Raw genomic sequence first — 19,597 nt, 5'->3', positions numbered from 1 at the left:
ATGGCTTCATATGCTTTAGAGTCAAATTTTCCTAAATTTTCTTTTCCATTATTTAATACAAAACATGTACATCCATAAATCTTTAAATGATCAACATTAATCTTTCTACCTTTAAGCAATTCATAACTAGTCAGTTCAAGATAGACCTAGTAAGCACTATATTCAAAACATAATAAGCAATACTCACAACATCATCTTAAAAATATTTAGGAACATTTGATTCATTTAACATTGTTCTAGCAAGTTCCTCTAATGATCTATTTTTTCTTTCTACAACTCCATTTTGTTGAGGAGTTCTATGTGCAGAAAAGTTATATAAAATTCCATTTTCTTCACAAAAATTTTCAAATAATTCATTTTGAAATTTGCCCCCATGATCACTCCTCAGTACTTTGATTTTCAAATCTTTTTCATTTTGAATCAATTTTTCAAATTTCTTAAAAGCTTTGAAAGCCCCACTTTCGTTCTCTTATCTAATTGTACTGTGATTTATTTTAGTGATTTAGTTAATCTCATTGTTCAAGATATTAACAATTCGATGTAGGGTCTTTTGATCCGAACCAGTATAAATATTTTGTGTTCATCTTTTCTTTCTTACTCTCTTTATTAATTTTCAGTTGCTTTAAAGAAAAGAATCTATAATTTAAATGATAAATTTTGGGAAAAACCTTAAAGTATTAATTTGTATTGGTCAAACCAATTCAACCCCCTCTTGTTTTTGTCCACACACGAAACATTTCGTTGCACAATTCTAAAACAAACTTATCCAATCTCATATCCTGGTAGGATGTTTATACCCTATCCCAAACTGATATGATCTCATACCTTTATATTACTCAACATTAACTTGTTCTCCTCGGGTAAGGTGTGGAACAAGATATTTTTCTCTCTAAAGGCTAAGGATAAAATAATGAAACAATTAGGCTTAAAAAAGGTTAACAACAAATGATTAACACATATCAGGGTTGGTTATTTAACTAAGTAGCTTTAAACACATAAATAAAAACAATTGTCTTTATCCTTTCTAACCATTTATGTAATTATATTAAAAAGAATCAGACAAAAATCAATTTCATTACAATAACTGCTTCCCTTATAACTATTTACACACAAGCTCAGAACACTCAAATATTAAAAAATATGGTCATATTCTCAGATTAAACAAGAAATGTTTATATGCAAACGTACCAAACTATCTCACAATCAATGTATGGCACAAGTTATCTCAACTATATACACAATTATGAGACTAGAAAATCAATACTCGAGAGAATCTAAAACAGTTGACCATCCAATTTATGTCATTTGAGAATATAATTAGAACAAGTTCATATATATATATATATAATATATATATATATATATATTATAGGAATATTATCCTATCTTAAGGAAAAAAAAAACTAAGAAATGAAGAGGGATGGAGAATTGAATCCTTAACAAAAAAACATAAATAGATTAGTTATTCACCTGAAGAATTTGATTTTGTTTTTTAGGAACTTGATGGACTTATCTTTTCCCTTCAGTTTACTATCATACATAAATAATTTTTTAGGTTAATAAAAAAATGTCTACATCTTATTTATAAATTTCTATATTGTTTGATATTTACCTATGCTAAAATTTAAGACATTATATTTCTTTATTTAAATTGTTCTTTTAGAAAGGAAGTTGAATAAATGAAAACTAAAAATGTGATTTCTCTTAAAAAAATAAAGAAAAGACTCGAAGTAATTATTAAACCATAATAGGAAAATTAAAATTAAAAGAAAATAGTATAAAAGAATTTAGATGTGACCACAAGAAGAGCTAATTTAATTTTAAGAAATACTATTATCAATACATATAATATTAATAAGTTTGACTTGAATTATTTATTTCAAAACAAAACCACCAATTTAAATGGAGCCAATCAATCACATTTATTTAAAAATGTTAATAAGTTGTTTAAATTGAATAATCTTATTAATAATAAAATTTAAAAAAAAGAGAAATAACTATATACTAAAATAAAAATAATATAAAGAACGAAATTATAGAATTAAACTACATAAAATAGTATATATTTATTTTATAAAAGTACACATGTAAAATTAGAATTGCATGAATTCAAATGGTTCCGTTTTATAAAAGTTTTACATAGATTTATTTGAAGCTAAAGTTTCAAACTATCATATTAGTACTCTACTAATTTTATATTGCCGAACTTATAAAAATTGAGAAATCCATCACAAGAGAAATTATTACTAAGACACGTGTCACCTTTCCATTGGCAAAACCAGACTGCCCCCATTGAGAGTGAGAGAGTTGCCACTCAACGTGCCCCGTGAAACCTGCTCACACAACTTGACCACACAGCCCATTCACTTTCCTAAACTGACCAAACCAGCTGTAATCATAATCAACGGCCTCCGTTCTCTCTTCCCTCAAACACAAGACAGATCAACGCTCCAAAATCCCCGAACATAACCTTTCGCGTCAGTTTCTGTCAGCCTCGGATTGCTCCACCACCATCACCTGCACCCCGCTTTTATCCACACCCTCCTCAGGTGCTGTTCCCACTGCGCTCAACACAACTCCACCGCTTCCTTTCGCTTTAGGGTTCTCACTTCTCACTCTGCGCATTTTCTCCATTTCCTTGTTCTCTTCTTATATTACGCTGTTTCCGCAGTGGTTATCATCGCGACTCTCCAGTGGTTTCGTGGAATGTTTGGGATTTTGAGAGATGGAGGGCGCGTGGCAGAGGAACTGTGATTCGCCGTTTCAGCCGTCCATGTCTGCGATGGTTTCCTCCGTACCGGCGCCGGAGCCGGTAACCTGACTCTGCTCTGCTCTGCTCTGTTTGTTTGTCTGAGCTGTTTCTTTCGGTTACTGTGATTACCTGTGCGTTTCGGTTGTTACAGTTTAGTTCTGTTTGACTCCTTGTTAATTACGCATTTTCATGCCAATTTCCACATAAAGAACGTGAAATCTACTATGCATTGCTTTGAAAAAAAAAAAAAACACGCGTCGAGTTGTGTTGGACGATAAACCAAATATGCAGTAATGCGATGACGAACGTACGTTTCGTGAATGTTCTTATCTGTAACCTGATAAATTGCTTTGTTGTTTCGATGCAATGCAATGTAATGTAAGTTATCATTGTTCAACCGTGATGACCATGTAAACTCTCCGTAATTTTGTTGGTGCTGTCATTATTGTCATTATTAATATATATATATATATATATATATATATATATTCCTACGAACCAATGCTATTTAAAGAAAGTAGGTATCGTGTCACGTGATTCGCATAGTGAAAGATTTTTGTTTCGTGTTTATTTAGGTTTCGAGTTCTCTACGAAATGGAGTCTACTTGGAAATCGTCTATGTTTGTATTATGCTCACTCCTTGAACTAATAATTGCTAATGTGGTTGTGTTATAGCGATACGTTATTTGCTGTCTCTTTTAATGAAGTTTTAGTTGAGATATTACAGTACTAATACTAATAGTCACTACGTTTCAATTTATTTTTTATAGGAACAAATTCTATTTAAAGGAATCATGTATTGTGTCAAGATTTGCATAGTGGAATTATTTTTGTCTCATATTTATTGATGTTTTGAGTTTGTAAAAGAATTCCAATAGTGGGACTCAAATCTAATTGAAAAGCGTCTATGTTTGCACGTATATATACACTTGAATTAGTTAGTACCTGGTGACGTGGCGTGTATTAGTGATACTTTATTTGCTGTCTCTTATAACGAACTTTTAGTTGACATATCACAGTAGTTTGATTGGATACACTAATTGTAGTAAATTTGATCGACCAAGAACATTCATTGGAAACAACTAATTGTTAGATATTAAAGTTATTATTTTCCCCTAGTTAAGTATGTTTAAAAATATTTTATTTCACAAAACTCTTGGAAAAAATATTGTTAGATCAGAAATGAGGCCTAAAAAAAAGGAAAAAAAATTCATGGACACCTCTAAATCTCTACCTCTTTTCAGCACTTAATAATTTTTTTTTTTACTTTTCTAGTTGTTACATTCTAAATGTTTTTATATTTTAAACTAAAAATATTATTTTGTTTCTGTTGGATAAGTGTTGAATGGGAAATGAGGTGTTTGTACATCATCACCCAAGAAAAATTACCCTAGATGCAAGGTAGAGGCAGCCACAATGAATGAAAAGGCAAAGGCAAGATATAAATCTGAATTACAGCTAATTGATTTCGTAACTGTACATCTTGTAGCTTCTGTATGGTGGCCAAATGAGTTGCCGCTGAGCCATCCATTCAAAATGTTTGTTCTGAAACATGTACTTTATCACATTTCTTCCATATACCATTATAGAATGGATAATGATATTTTCTTCCATACGTTTTCAAATACAAATTTTGTAATGTGGACCTGAAGTGTATTTTCGATTATATTATCTAAAATGTATTCCTAAATTTTAAACTCTAAATATACATATTTTTGTTGTTTTACTAATTTAATAAAAATATATCAGATGTTAGTTTTTGTTAGTAAAAATATTAACTCACAGTTTCTTTCACTTTTGTTTTCTAAATTTACCAAAGACACCTAAGTAAAATTAGATTTGCTCACTCCTAAAAAATTCAATCCATTAATGGAGATCCTTTTCAGATTCTTCGAATCGCACTTTTAGTTATTGAGTTTTTGAAGGGCATATTAGAAAAGAAGTTTCACATCGATGGAAACTTACTTTGGGTTTACTTTTCATATTATTAAAGGAATCCAGTGTTTCCTTAGGAAATCATCCAAAAGTCTCTTCTTTCTTATTCCTTCTACTTTATTGTTTGGGAGAAGAATTAAGAGAGAATATTAGTTTCTCCTCTAAGAGAAAGAATGTTAATTTTTTCCTTTAAGGTTCTCATTGTATTAGTTTTTTTTTTCTTATTTTCAAGAGAGAAGTTGTCATTGTTTTCTCCTTGGGACTAGAGAGAATGCTATGTAATTTTTCCTTTCTTTGAATAAATTATATTCATTGCCTATTATCTGTTTTTATTCCTTTATTTTCGCCTTTTATTTTAGTTGTGAGTACTTATGCTAGTACTCTGATACCCAGCCGTGGTATCAGAGCTGGCATTGGCAAATGCAGTTTTATCCAGCATTGCGAAGAAGACTATAGCAAAGGAGATTTAGGATACTCTCACAAGCTTGTACAAGGTTAAGTCACTTCACACAAGAATATTCTTGATGAGAAAACTCTACACTCTTCGAATGAGTGAGTCCACATCGACGACAGACCACATCAATAATCTAAATACATTGTTTGCCCAACTTTCAGCGACATATTTCAACATAATTGAAAATGAACGTGCAGAGCTTTTACTACAGAGTTTACCTTATTCATATGATCAACTCGTCATCAACATTACAAATTATAACGTTGTTGACCTCCTAAACTTTGAGGATGTTGCTGGAGTTGTTCTTGAAGAAGAATCCAAGCGAAAGAACAAAGAGGATTTGGTGGAAAGTGCAAAGCAAACACATGCTTTGGTGATGACGAGAGGTAAATCAATAGAACGTGAATCTAGTAGGAGTCAGTCTTATGATAGATCTTAAAGTAAGAAGCATTTAAAATGCTACCATTGTGGCAAAAGAGGGCATGTGAAGAAAGATTGTTGGCATTGGAAGAATGGAGGAAAGAACTTTGAGGCATCATCCTCACAAGGTTGTATGGCAAGTACCTCGGAGGATGGAGATATTCTAAGAAAAATAGGGGAGATCTAGTAAGTCATGAAAGATTAGAAGATCATGGTAGATGTGTATGTGCTTAAAGGAGATACGTTGTAGGGAGCTAATGCAATGATTGCATCAACAAGTCAAGAAGAAGCAGTGTTGACGTGACATCATAAACTTAGGTATAAGTCAAAGCGAAGTTTGCAAATCAGGCCGAACGTAATCTCTTACTCGGGCTCAAGAAGTTTGTTTTACCTCTGCGCGAGCATTGTGTGATAAGCCAACACACATAGACATAGATCGCAGATTGCTAGTTTGAAACTAAGAAAAAGAAACCCAAGAAGATTTGGTTCATTCTGATGTAAGGGAATCACTGGATTATCATTAGGAGAATCAAAGTTTACTCTAGGATATTGTGGGTGTACTAGGTGAAAAGGAAGTCAAACATGTGTTAAGACTTTGGCAAGTGTACCAAGTCGCGCAAGTAGTAACCAGTAAGACAGGGATATCGTTTCCCAAGAGACTCGTGTATACTAATTAATTGTGTAATTAGTGACTAATTTAAACTAATGAATAAATCCATAATTTGGGTTTTTGTATGCAAGAAAGTAAATATTTCATAAACAAGTAAAATTGAACTTTGAAAGTTAAAGGCACTTAGTGAATGGAAAAGATTAGGAATGATATGAATTGATATTGTCGGGGTTAGAATTCACCAACTATGCTCTCATGCAACTACAACTTGACATCCTCTTCATTAATATGCTGATGCCAACCCAGAAATTTACTCAAACCCTAATTCCTTAATGGATTGAGCCTAAATTTCCTTACTAAAAGTCAATTCCTTGAACTCTTAATAAGCAAATTTGCTTTATGCACTAGGGTTTAAAACAACCAATGGGTCAAGCCCCATTCCTAGGTACAAGCTCCATTGAGTTTTCTTATTTTAAATCAAGGTTTCAAAAGATATTTCCACACCCAATGAACCAAAAATCATGCAATGGATGGCTAAATCAATGCAAACATTAAGTGAAGAAACAAGAAGACTAGCAATTAATGAAAGAGTCATATATATAATCAAAACATTTACATTTACACAAGAGTTTCGTGGCTACATCTAACCCCAACAAAAATGGGTTGAGCTCTCCATTTTTCAAATGGAAGAAATGGAAGAGAAAGAGATACAAAGAGGAAGATGAAGTTGTTCCCACAAGCCCTAGCACTCCTCCATGCTCTCCAAAATGTGTTCTTCGTGCCTCCAAATTGCCAAAGATCAGTTTTCTCCCGCGAAAATAGAAGAAAAAGGGCCAACTTGACACGTCAACGAAAACGGGTGTCTGGCGGAAGCCTCTCACCGCTAGGCGGAAGCCATCAAACAGTGCTGAAACTTTGCGTGTACCGCCTGGCAGCATCTGGACACTGATTTGCGCCTGGCTGGCGCCTGGCGCCTAGCACTGGAAAAAGGTGTCACCTGGCGGTGTCTTTATGGCGCCAGGCGATTACTGTGTCTTCCAAATTTAATGTCTTTTTGGCTTCTTCTTGCTACTCATAATCACTCACTTGTTTGGGTTTTTGGAACAAAGCTTCCCATCTACAAAAAGGACACAAAAATGGGGATTAGTGGTATATTTAGATCAATGTAACCCAAAATGTATTTATTTACAAAAGTAAGGTAAAATTGAGGATTAAGTAGGTTAAAAGCTTTGGAAGAGATTATTTTGCTAATAAAATATAGCTTGGATAATGGTAAAATATAACATTATCAACATGTTGTTACCAGTTCAAGGAATCACTAGCACGAGTAGAGCTTGAAATATGGGAAAATTAAGTGCTTGGGCTATGCTAACAATGTGAAGGGGTACCACCTATGGGTCCCACTACGCACAAGGTTATTGTTAACCAGAAATGACATGATACTCCAACCAGAAGGCGTTAAAGAACAAGAAAAAACTTGGTTTGTAGGGTTGAAAAAATCTCAATACAATTTAAAGAGGGCGCTCAAATGTTCGCACAAGAGATTTGATTCCTTCGTAAGCCTCGGTTACAAAAGACTGGTGTTTAGACCATTGATGTTGTATGTGGATGACACGTTGGTGGTCGACCCCCAACAAAGTTCAAATCCAAGAATTGAAGGCATAATTGGTTAGGGAGTATGAGAAGAAGGACTTGGAACCAACAAACAAGGATTTCAGGGATGCAAATTTATCGAGACAGAAAAGATAGGAAGATTTGGCTTTCTCGGAAGAAAAACTTACTTATAATCTTGTTGCGCTTCAACATGCAAGATTGCAAGCCAATTTCTACCCCACTTTCTATCAGTTGTTCCTCATGTATGAGTCCTAGCAGTGAAGCGGAGAGGATGGAGAAGTCTCAAGTACCGAGTGCATCGATGGTGGACAACCTTATGAATGTTATGATGTGTACAAGACCATACATTGTACAAGGAGTGGGAGTGGTTAGTAAGTTCATGGCAAGTTTAGTGAAGAGCAGTGAAGTATTGATAAGAGGTCCTTAGAAGGAACCCCGGGTGTTGCATTGTGCTTCAGAGGATCAGAATTATGTGTCAATGAAGTTTACGTGGATTCGATCCTATTGAAGTCTATCAGAAGAACAAGCAACATGAAAGAAGAAAATAAAGCATGGTGTGAAGATTTGATTAAATCATCAAAATCTTCAAGTGGGACAATGTTAGAAAAGAAGTCCCACATTGATGGGAACTTAATTTAGGACTTACTTTTCATGTTATTAAAGGAGTCCAATGTTTCCTTAGGAAATCATTCAAAAGTCATTTCATTTTTATTCCTGATACTTTATTACTTGAGAGAATAATTAAAAGAGAATATTAGTTTCTCCTCTAAAGGAGAGAATGTTAGTTTTTTCCTTTAAGGTTCTGCTTGTATTAGTTTTTTTCTATTTTCAAAAGAGAGGTTGTCATTGTTTTCTTATTGGGACTAGAGAGAATGGTATGTAATTTTTTCTTTCTTTGAATAAATTCTATTAATTGCCTGTTATCTGTTTTTGTTCCTTTGTCTTCTTTTTTTTATTTTAGTTGTGAGTACTTATACTAGTACTCTGATACCCAACAGTAGGGATGGCAACGGGGCGAGGCAGAGACGGGTTTCGCTATCCCATACTCATCTCCGTAGAAAAAATTCATCCACATCCCCATACCCAAACCCAACGGGTATCAAACTTTTGTCTCATCCCTATCCCCATCAGGTGACAAGTATAATCTCGTATCCATACTCGTTTTCGTACTATTTCAATATTAATTTTAATTAATTTTTATGAAATAATAAAAAAATTACGGTAAAGGAAACATAATCTTATCAAATATTCAATATTAGGAGGATGATTGTTTCTTCGATATCAAATACTTTGAAATAAATTATAATTGTTTTAATTTTAGATTAGAATACCAAATAAAATTTCATGAGAACTAAAACATTTATTAAATTTGCAAACATTAATGAAACCTAGTTGAAAAAATTTAAAAATATTTTAAAAAATATAAAAGGAAAAAAAATATTCAAAATTAAAATATATTTTAAATGTTTGTTTATTTCAATTTTTTTAAATTCTAATGAATCACTTTTTTGTACAGTAATAAAAGTTATAAGACATCACTTGATCAAAATGATGCAAAGAACAAATAATAAACATAGTAATAAAATTTTGACATAGATCTTGTATCTTTTGAACTCCAATATAGGTTAGATGGTGATAAAAAAATATTCATGGCAATTACATTAAATTTTTATATTGTAGTAAATAAAAGTTATTTATACGATTATGGTGAAAAAATTACAGTATAGCTGATAATGAGTTAGAAAATAAAAAATTATTAGATAAAATTTATCGAAATAGTATTCTATATGATGAAAATAAACAACAAATAAAAATATTCAAAAATTAACAAATGTGTATCTTAGAAACAATTTGAGAGACTATTGAAAGAAATCGCACAGAGACAAACAAATGTATAATTAAGGGTATGATAAGATGAAAAGTAGCTTACAGATCTAAGAAAAATTTTCAAATATAAACATATATACTTAATGGTTGAGAAATAACAAAAATATTTTTAGCGAAACAAAAGAGTTATTTAAATGAAACAAAAATGAATAATAATAAGTAAAGAATTTTTTTTTATATTACCTAGTAAATGAAATGTTTATGCTATTAAACACTTAAATTGAGAGTATTAAACATTTTTATGTGAAAGGAAAATACACAATAAATAAAAATATTAAAAAATAATAAATATTCAAATGTGAGACATAAATTTTTTTTAATTGACATACATCATTTTAACATAATTACATAAATGTTATGATAAGATGAAAAATATATTGGAGATGTGAATGAGTTTAATGACAAACCAAATAATTAGAAAAAACAAAAAATACAAAGTATATATATATATATATATATATATATATATATATAGTTGCTTAATTAATTGTGAATATTTTAATAATTTAAACATAGACGGATATATGACGGGGACGGGTATTATGGTAGGATATGTACATCGTCATACCCATCCACATACCCAATTCAAAAGGTCAAAAATTCTCAATATCCATACCTAGGGATGTCAAAAATATTCGTACCCGCGGGTATGCGCGGATAAAACTCGCAATGGGTAGGAAACAGATATTAAAAATGGATACCCGCTACCCGCAGGTACGGGTCTTTTTGATACCCGCATGTTAACGGGGCGGGTACGGATATCATAGTATCTGTACCCGTGGATACCCGTATCCGCCAAACTTTAATTCAAAAAAAAAAAACCCATATATATATATATATATATATATATATATATATATGTAGTAAATACCCTTATGATCTAATATTTTCTAAGCTGGACATCTCATCTTCTTCTGTCTTCATTCTTCTAGTTTCAAGTATTGGTACATTGTCTTCTTCCAAGTACATCCCTTGACATTCTTCTCTTTTCCTTCTTTGAAATTGGGCATATACACCAAACCCTATATAGACAGTGACGTTTATGGTATGCTTGTTGTCAAATAATGAAATCAAAATAAGAATACTTGACATATGACAGTTGGGGTTTATTATTTGATTATTTTTCATAAATCAATCGGAGAAAGTAGGTTTGTTGATCAAAACATTAATTAAAGAATTTTCATTATATTGAACGTCAATTTATATTTATTTTTATAATTATTTGGACTTGTATAGACTTGAGTTTGTTTGAATTTTATTTAAAATTTATGACAGTGATATATTTTATTTGAATTTATGATTAAATATTTATTTTGTAAATAATTTTGTAAATACCCGCGGATACCCGTGGATACCTGCAGATACCCGCGGATATGAAAAAAATAGACAGGTACCCGCATAACGGATACCCGACGGATATGGGTACGGGTACGGGGCAAATATTTATCCAGCGGGTAGGGTACGAGGGAGCTACTACCCGCACCCTACCCGCCCCGTTGACATCCCTATCCATACCTATACCCAATCAATATAGAAATTTTCTGTCAAAATGGAAACAGATTCAGATAATACCCACAAAAACAAATTTATTTGTCATTTCTACCCAACAGGACACCAACGGGGCATAAGTTGAAAAACGAGCAAGATTTTTGGGTTACGTGTGTTGAATTGCTTACACATGTGTTTTACAGAAAACGACTAATAAATTATAACATGAAAATAAAAAAATCAAATTATCTATAAAGTTCTAGTAATTATCGGTGTATGATGCTTGCAATCCAATGATATTAAGTTTGTTCTGACAAATGATTCCAATAATATGAACTAGGCTACAATTATTAAAACAATAATTATACCAATCACATTGAAACAATATGTCCCAAACACATTGAAGTTTCTTATCCAAACAAACATTATTTGAGACTCACATCCAAACATGATACGAAACACAAACAATTAAAAAAAATCTAGATTGGAAGCATGCAGGGATATTAAAGGTAATCAAAACAAAACACAGAGGAACAGTCTAAGTGTGATTTACCGTACTACTATTTAAGGGCGATAACCAAATAAAATATACTTATTTAATAATTTAAAATAATAAATATTTAATTATATTTATTTTTATTTAGATATATATCAATATATTATTAAAATAAATTCAACTTGGACTTTTTTTTTAAGTATTAAATATTATTTTCTTACTTGAAAACCTGACTCTGGATTACATGATTTTATGGAAAACAAACTTTTGTATAAACTCCATTATCCTTCTCATTCTTAATCAATTAGCGTTATTTTCAATTGTCAAATTACTAGCCTTGAACAATTAATTTGTAATTTAAGTCGAAAAAAATTAAGTGCGTTATATAAACATTGCTTTTCAATTCCTTTATTTATTATAATATATTTAAGTACACGTCCTTACTTAAATAATTCATGATACTATTTGTTTAATGTGTCCAAAACTAATTCTTCTCACTCTCACTCAAAAAAAAAAAAAAATTGGGGGCTAAAGTTACACCTATAAAGAGGTGTCATATGCTACACCAAAAGACACCTCTCACTCTCGTTCTTCTCATTTCTCTTAATTCTTTTATTTTCCTTTTTCCTCGTTTTTTTCTTTTATAATGTCCTGATTATTTATTTGAATTTCTTGGTAATTTTTAAGATCCTAAAAAAGTTTGACAAATTCCTTTTATATATATCATGTGAGTGTTACCCAATATATGTGGATAAGACTTTAAGGACAATAAATTTACACGTCTCAATAATCAAGTTTTAATGTGTTACTGTCAATTTTTACACCAAATTATTTTACAAGAGTGAAATAAATGCTTGAATATAAAAAGAAAATATAAACAACAGAAAATCATAACAAAAAATTAAAAGAACATATCAAAGATGTCTCTATCACTAATTTCTTAATTGAAAGCCTGACTTTGGATAACATCATTGCAGATGGAAAGCAAACTTTTGTTTAATAAGAAGAATGATATTTTTGTCACCAAAAATATTTTTATATCCATTTAATATTATCCTTCACTATTTTTTATTTTTTTATTTTATAACTACAAAAAATATGATTATTATCTACACCAATAATTCGTAAGTAATGGACAATTTTCATATGTAATTTGATGTTATCTAAGAATTACCTACGAAATAGATTTCGTAAATATTCAACTGGTAGGTAATTTTATCTACAAAATATACATTCATAGATAACTTACATACGAACTTTATCTACGAAATTTTTCATAACTAATTAATCTACAAAATCATTCCTAAATAATTTACTTACGAAAACCTGCATATATAAATTACTTACGAAAATTTTCGTAGATAACTTGAATATAAAAAAAAAATAAAAGATTTACTAGTCTAACAATCCACCATATATATATATATATATATATATATATATATATAATTATCAAATTTGACATTGATGATATGTTAAACTTTTAATATGCTACGTCTTATGTTAAAGTGCTTACACATAACAAATTTAAAGAAACCTTTATTGAACATACTTTAATGTTGAATGACAAAAGACACTAATCAATTACAAGAAAAACAACCAAGATTATTTTACACAATTACAGAAAAACAACCCAGATTAATTTATGTACAAATAGACCTAAATAAGTATACATTACCTAGAAACAAAAGGAAACAAGACAAAAACATAAACTTGGAGTTTTCTGATATCACCCAATTGCATCAAACTTTATAGAACATTTATTCTTAGTTTTCCCTAATTCCTTTTTCAATCACGAACCTTCAACTTAGTGTTAAGAAAGTAGAAAGTCCGTCGTCTCCCAAACCTGTATTGTCTTGCTAGTTAGAGAAAGAAAAACGATTTCAGTCAATTGTCACCACGAAATATAAGCAGCAAGACAAATTAGGAAAAAACTAAAATTTAAAGATGAAAGTGTTTTGGTTATTCACTAAAGATAACTATGAAGCAGGAAAGGTGAGAAAGAAGTACTAGAAGCTTATGAAATTAATGAGTACATCACAAAAATGTAAATTCCCAAAACAGTGAAGAAGGCATTACAAGACATCTGTTAAATAGCAGAACTCCAAACATCCTTAGAAGGTCAAATAGAGTGAGAAAGAGTGAGGAAACTTACCAAAATGCTTGTTAAGAATTCTCTTGTCACATTCATCAATAAAATTCTTTTGAGCTCACATCAATGGTTGACATTTCAGGGATTTTTTCTCCACTCACTTTTAGTAAACCTGTAGAATGAAATAGAATAACAATTCATTATTGAATTTCAGAAACATTTGGCCTAAATTCTAACGGTAGGTCAAATAATTAAAAACTAGATCATTTCACCTTAATCATTATTTCAGCAAGTTGCATATTTAGAAAACAAGTAGTTAGAAAACAAGTAGTCTAAAAAATGAAGAACAACCGACATTAAATAATGACACTTAGTGAACCAACCGACAATAACAATATTTTAAGATTAAAAAAATCACATGGCTTGTATTTAGAAAACAAATAGTCTCAAAAATAAAGATTAAATTTTTGAAAGAAAAATTGAGAAATACGAGAGCAATATTGGCTGGTAGAAATTGGAGTATGAACACAAATTAGTTGCAACACTTGCAGTGATACATAAGAGCTTAAAATTCCCAGTCAAAAAACACTAAGAGAATTCACCAAAACATATGTATTAGTAATCAGAAAAGAAAAGAAATAGTTAATGCATTCTCAGGTCACTTAGTAATGAAATGTGTATTTATACATGAATGCATAAAATGCACTAATAACATGGACACCATGCTTGTGATATATTCCGTTAAATACCCATACTTAAAAGAAGCGTATACATGATGCCACGATATATATATATATATATATATATATATATATATATATAAAAGAAAGTAATAATACATAAACCTATGGCAACATGCACACTATTCTTGTCCTGCATTAACTTAATCGGTCATTGAACTTTAAAGATTGATTAATAGGCATGAGATTAATAAATCTATTGGATTTGATTACAATTGGTACCTTAATTGAAACTATATCATCCCGCTTTCTACATGTCTCTACTGCTATTATTGGCTCCATAAAAGGCTTATGAAATTTGATGAAAAATTCCAAGACATTGCTTTATGGGGTCACATTTAATTGAATCCTCAATCACTTGGCAATAGAATTTCAGCCGAAAAAAAAGAAGAAAAAACAGACGCAGACTTGTTAGAAATGCTAACCAAGGAAGACCACTTAATTACACCATCCTTAATTGAATAAGCAACTTTAAATTCATTAGTAACCAACTTTGCATCCAGTACAGAGTTCCTATCAATCCTTGGATAAATTATAAATTATAAGTACAATATATCTTGTTAGCAAGAATCCTATCTCTTATCCTAAATATTACTAAACTCTTATATGTTCTATTATCAAAGTGGTTATCCCATTTCTCGAAGATAGTGGGAATCCAAAAGAAGTAAGATTGTGTGGAAAAGTTATACAGTGAATGAGGAAAAAACTAATTTACCATTCTTATTATTAAGTAGAAGAAGAAGCCAAACAAAACTTTTATTGCTGCAAAGGTAAGTTTGAGGTGTCCCCATTGGGCTTGATGAGATTCCTCTTCTTCTTTATGGAAATAGCATGATGAAGTGAACAACATCAATGAACAACATCAATAAAATTGGTAAAATAGAAAACTGATATCCAGAATATTGAGCCTTTCAACATTTAATCACATCTAATGCCTATCCATCCATTTGCCTACTCGTACTTATATCAGCGTTTAATTCATTTACATTCCACATTAACAATTATAAATTACCCCATCTACAATTTGTTAAAGAAACTAAACTAAAATAAAATGTGTTTGTGACTCACCAAGATCCATAGCAGAGCGTATAGCAATGGCATCAACACGCACATCACAATAGTCAATTGCAGCGTCTGGAGATACGTTGGCATCAGGCATCATCGTAGTCACCATCTCAGGGTTCTTTGCTCCGAACTGAGACCTTTTCTCTCTCTCCACTATGTAGTTCACCTCCATCATCTCCACGAATAAAGCCCTTTATTCATTACATTTACACTTCTTTAGTTCCCATTTTGAAATTAGGGTTTTTCTTTTTTCTCTTCAATAAAATTTCAAGAACCCGAAAGGATCTGCAATGCAAAGGGTCCTAAAGAGAATAAGTGGAGGAGAAACACCTTAACCTTGACGGCTATGACACTCCCTAGGGTTGCGAGTAGCGATTATTGTGAGACTTAGGACCATTAGGGTTGGGACCGCGAGGCGTATAAGGTTGTTGAATTTGGGAAAAATCTTCAAGTTGTGAGTTATAGCTTTTTGATTTTGAGGAAGAACCTTTGAGTTCCAAGTTCGATTTGCTTGCTAATTTCTTGTTTGAAAATGAGAATCGTGAAGGTGGCCATTAGAGAAGGAGGCGGAGGTCATCAGAGAAAGTGGCAAAAGTGGCACAGAAGGTCGAAATGGAGATAAGAGAAGATGGTATGCGTAAGTAGGGGCCAGATAAAACCTAAGGAATAGGTAAAAAAGTAGGTTATCTATGAGATTTGAACGTAGATAACATATTCTTCTAATTAAAAAATATATATAATTATTAGGACTCGACAAAATAAATCAAACTGCACTGCACTAACAAAAATTGCACTGAACTAAAAAATTGTTTGTATGAACTGCACTAAACTGAAAAAATAGTTCAGATGAACTGAATTGTTATTCTTAAAAATAAACTGAACTGAACAACACTGCACTATAATATAAACTGAATTGTTTTATGAACTGCATTATTTTTGAACTGAACTACACTAATTTTTAACTTAACTACATTATTTTTGAACCGTTTTTGAACCGAATTGCACTGATTTTGAATAAACTTCACTATTTTTGAACTAAATTGTACTATTTTTGAACCGAATTGCATTGATTTTGAACTGAATTGCACTATTTTTGAACTTAATTACACTATTTTGAATCGAATTACACTAATTACATATGATTGTACTACGCAATAATAATCTAAAGTTTATAATTTGAAAGTGCTTAGGAAATAATACTTGAAATATGCATCATATTTCAATACACCTATTAACATTTTTATAATTTTTTATTTATATTAAAGTTTTCCGAAACTTAAAATGTAATTAAAATATTAAAATTAATATAATAAATATAAATATCGGTATTAACTTATTTTTTATATTTTAAAATCTTATGTAATATTACTTTTTAGTTTTACAATGTTTATTATGTTGCATCAAATTTTTTTAAAGGATTTATTTTAGAAAATTCTCAAAATTAATATTTTTGTTAACATTTGTATTCGTTAATATTTGTGTGAAAAATGTTCTAAAAAAATTTTATGAAGTTTTAAAATATATTTCGTGAAGCAACGAATCAATAACTTTTTATATTTTTTAAGAATTTTTTAAAATAAATTCTCTTTAAAAAAGTTGAAGCCACGTAATAAATATTTTAAAACTAAAAAATAATATTACATAAGATTTTAAAATAAAAAATACGTTAATACCAATATTTATATTTATTATACTAATTTCAATATTTAAGAATATAAATACAAAATTATAAAAATGTTAGCTCTCACAAAATTTAATTTTTAAAAATAACTTCTGTAAAATCATAACATAAAAATAACATTACATAGTAAAATTCATTCAAAATAAATAAGATCTTGAATTAATTTATAATTTTTTTAATAAATTAATTATAGATATTTTATATTTTTCTCAAAGAAAGAGTAAAGAAAAAAATTAAGACAAAATAAAATAAATATTTCAATATAAAAGAGAAAGAATAGAACGTAAGACACAAAATACATAAGTCCAATTCTTATCTTAATACCAATATTTTATTTGAGATATTTTGCTCTTTCAATTTACTATAGTCCAATAGTTAACTTAGTTAACTTAACATAAGTTTAGTTTCTTAAAACTGAACCATTTTATAATACAGTTCAATTATTATTATGAATAGTTTAGTATATTTTAGTTTAATATAGTACAATTAACTATAGTTTAGTATAGTTTAGTAAATTATGCCCAGCCCTAATAATTATTATATATGAAATTTCTTTTCGTAGGTAATATTTTTTAAAATAATTTTTACTTAATTTTTTGTAATATTTATTTTTTACGCACTTTTTGGCAAGTACTTTTTCGCACGAAAAATTCACGTTAAAGTTCATTATATTTATCTATAAAATTTTTGTAATTATTTTCTTGTGTTATTTACAAAAATTAATGTTATCTACAAAATATTTTTATAAATAAAATGAAATTATTTATGAAAAAGATTCGTAAAAAAATTTTTTAGATAATCAACAATTTTTTTTTTAAAAATTCACTCTTTTATAACTATTTTACTCTTTGTCAAATAGTTTTCGATTGATATCAAACAGTTTTTTTATTTATTCAAAGAATATAGGATGGCTTTAGAAACTGGAAGAAGTGGATGAACAAAATTACATGATTTAATATCTAAGAATTCACTGAATTGACGAGTATTTGAAAAGTTTGTATTCATTAAATGAACTGCGGAAAGCAGATGGAAACGCGGTTTCTGAGTCAAAGTCTACCTTCGAAGTATGATAAAGTCTTGAAGCCATTTTCTGAAAGGGAAAATGAGGTCCTTTTGTAGTTATTTATGTTAAATATGAATATCTAAGTTTTACAGTTCAGATTCAAATTGAATGAGAAAGAGTTTGAACATGATGTGGCCAGAGGTAGCAGTGTTGCTCTTACTTCTAGTCCAGACAAGTCACGCTGGTTGTCTTCCTTCTTCGTGTGGCAAAATCAGCAACATCACTTATCCATTTCGATTAAAAGGCGACCCAGAGAAGTGTGGGGACGAAAGGTATGAGGTTGGTTGTGAGAATAATGTTACGGTGTTGTATCTGCACTCTGCAAAATACCATGTGGAGGCAATAAACTACAACAACTACACAGTGAGAGTGGTTGACCCTGCTCTTCAACTCCATAACTGCTCCTCTCTTCCTCTCCGCTCCCTCTCTCGCTCCAATTTTTCTGATACTTACACTTACTCTTCGGATCCATACCAAGCCGGTCTAAGAGCATATCGTAATTGGGAATCTCTGGAATGATAACAAGAACTAGTTTCTAAATGGATGTGTATAGCATAAAGTTTTTAAGAACCAAAGTAATCTTTTACCGTAAGATATACCCTATATGTGCATTAACGGTGAAAATCAAATCATGATTTACCATGATATATTTATTCACTCAAGCAAAATTTCCTCGCAGTACTCAGCTTTATGGCATCGATTTTGATTCACAAAGCTCTCATGTTGGTGGCGGTGATTTTTGTGCTTTTTATATGGAAATGGAAGAAAAGACATGCATCAATGTATCAAAATATTGAAAATTATCTTGGACAAAATAATTTGGCACCTATTAGATACTCATAAGGAAATCAAGAAAATGGCAAGAGATTTCAAAGAAAAGTTAGGCAAAGGAGGATTTGGCTATGTCTTTAGGGAAAGTTATGCAATGGATCTTATGTGGCAATCAAAATATTAGATAAATCTAAAGGGAATGGACAAGATTTTATCAATGAAGTTACAATCATTGGAAAAATACATCAAAATGTAGTGCAGTTAATTGGATTTTGTGTTCGTGGTTCAAAGTATTATCTCGTGTATGAATTCATGTCAAATGGATCGCTCGATAAATTTATTTTTTCAAAGGATAGAAGTGAAAATTTAGCTTATGAAAAAATATATAATATATCAATCGGAGTGGCTCGTGGGATTGCTTATCTCCACTATGGGTGTGAGATGAAGATTTTGCATTTTGATATAAAACCTCACAACATCATACTAGATGAAAACTTCCTCCCAAAGGTCTTAGACTTTGGATTGGCAA

At 30.5% G+C, this 19,597-nt stretch overlaps 1 protein-coding gene and 1 long non-coding RNA gene across 3 annotated transcripts; one reads left to right on the top strand and one right to left on the bottom strand.

Moving 5' to 3' along the window:
• Positions 1-13,180: 13,180 nt before the first annotated feature.
• LOC114193745 lies at positions 13,181-16,229 on the bottom strand. Of its 2 annotated transcripts, XR_003606296.1 has the most exons (4): positions 15,884-16,229; positions 15,557-15,744; positions 13,812-13,920; positions 13,181-13,515 (listed from the first exon to the last, which is right to left on the bottom strand). It is a non-coding gene; the product is annotated as an uncharacterized LOC114193745 (long non-coding RNA). The 2 variants fall into 2 exon arrangements; XR_003606295.1 differs by having other exon boundaries at positions 15,557-16,228.
• A 2,123-nt stretch (positions 16,230-18,352) lies between these two features.
• LOC114193036 (LEAF RUST 10 DISEASE-RESISTANCE LOCUS RECEPTOR-LIKE PROTEIN KINASE-like 1.2) lies at positions 18,353-18,970 on the top strand. Its single transcript, XM_028082727.1, has one exon. The coding sequence runs from the start codon at positions 18,406-18,408 to the stop codon at positions 18,814-18,816; it is 411 nt and encodes a 136-aa protein (XP_027938528.1). The 5' UTR covers positions 18,353-18,405; the 3' UTR covers positions 18,817-18,970.
• The last annotated feature ends 627 nt before the right edge of the window (positions 18,971-19,597 follow it).

This window comes from Vigna unguiculata, chromosome 8 (genome assembly GCF_004118075.2).
Source record: "Vigna unguiculata cultivar IT97K-499-35 chromosome 8, ASM411807v1, whole genome shotgun sequence".
NCBI lineage: Eukaryota > Viridiplantae > Streptophyta > Magnoliopsida > Fabales > Fabaceae > Vigna > Vigna unguiculata.
The sequence above is the reverse complement of the archived record's forward strand: the minus strand, read 5'-3'. Positions and strand labels throughout refer to the sequence as shown.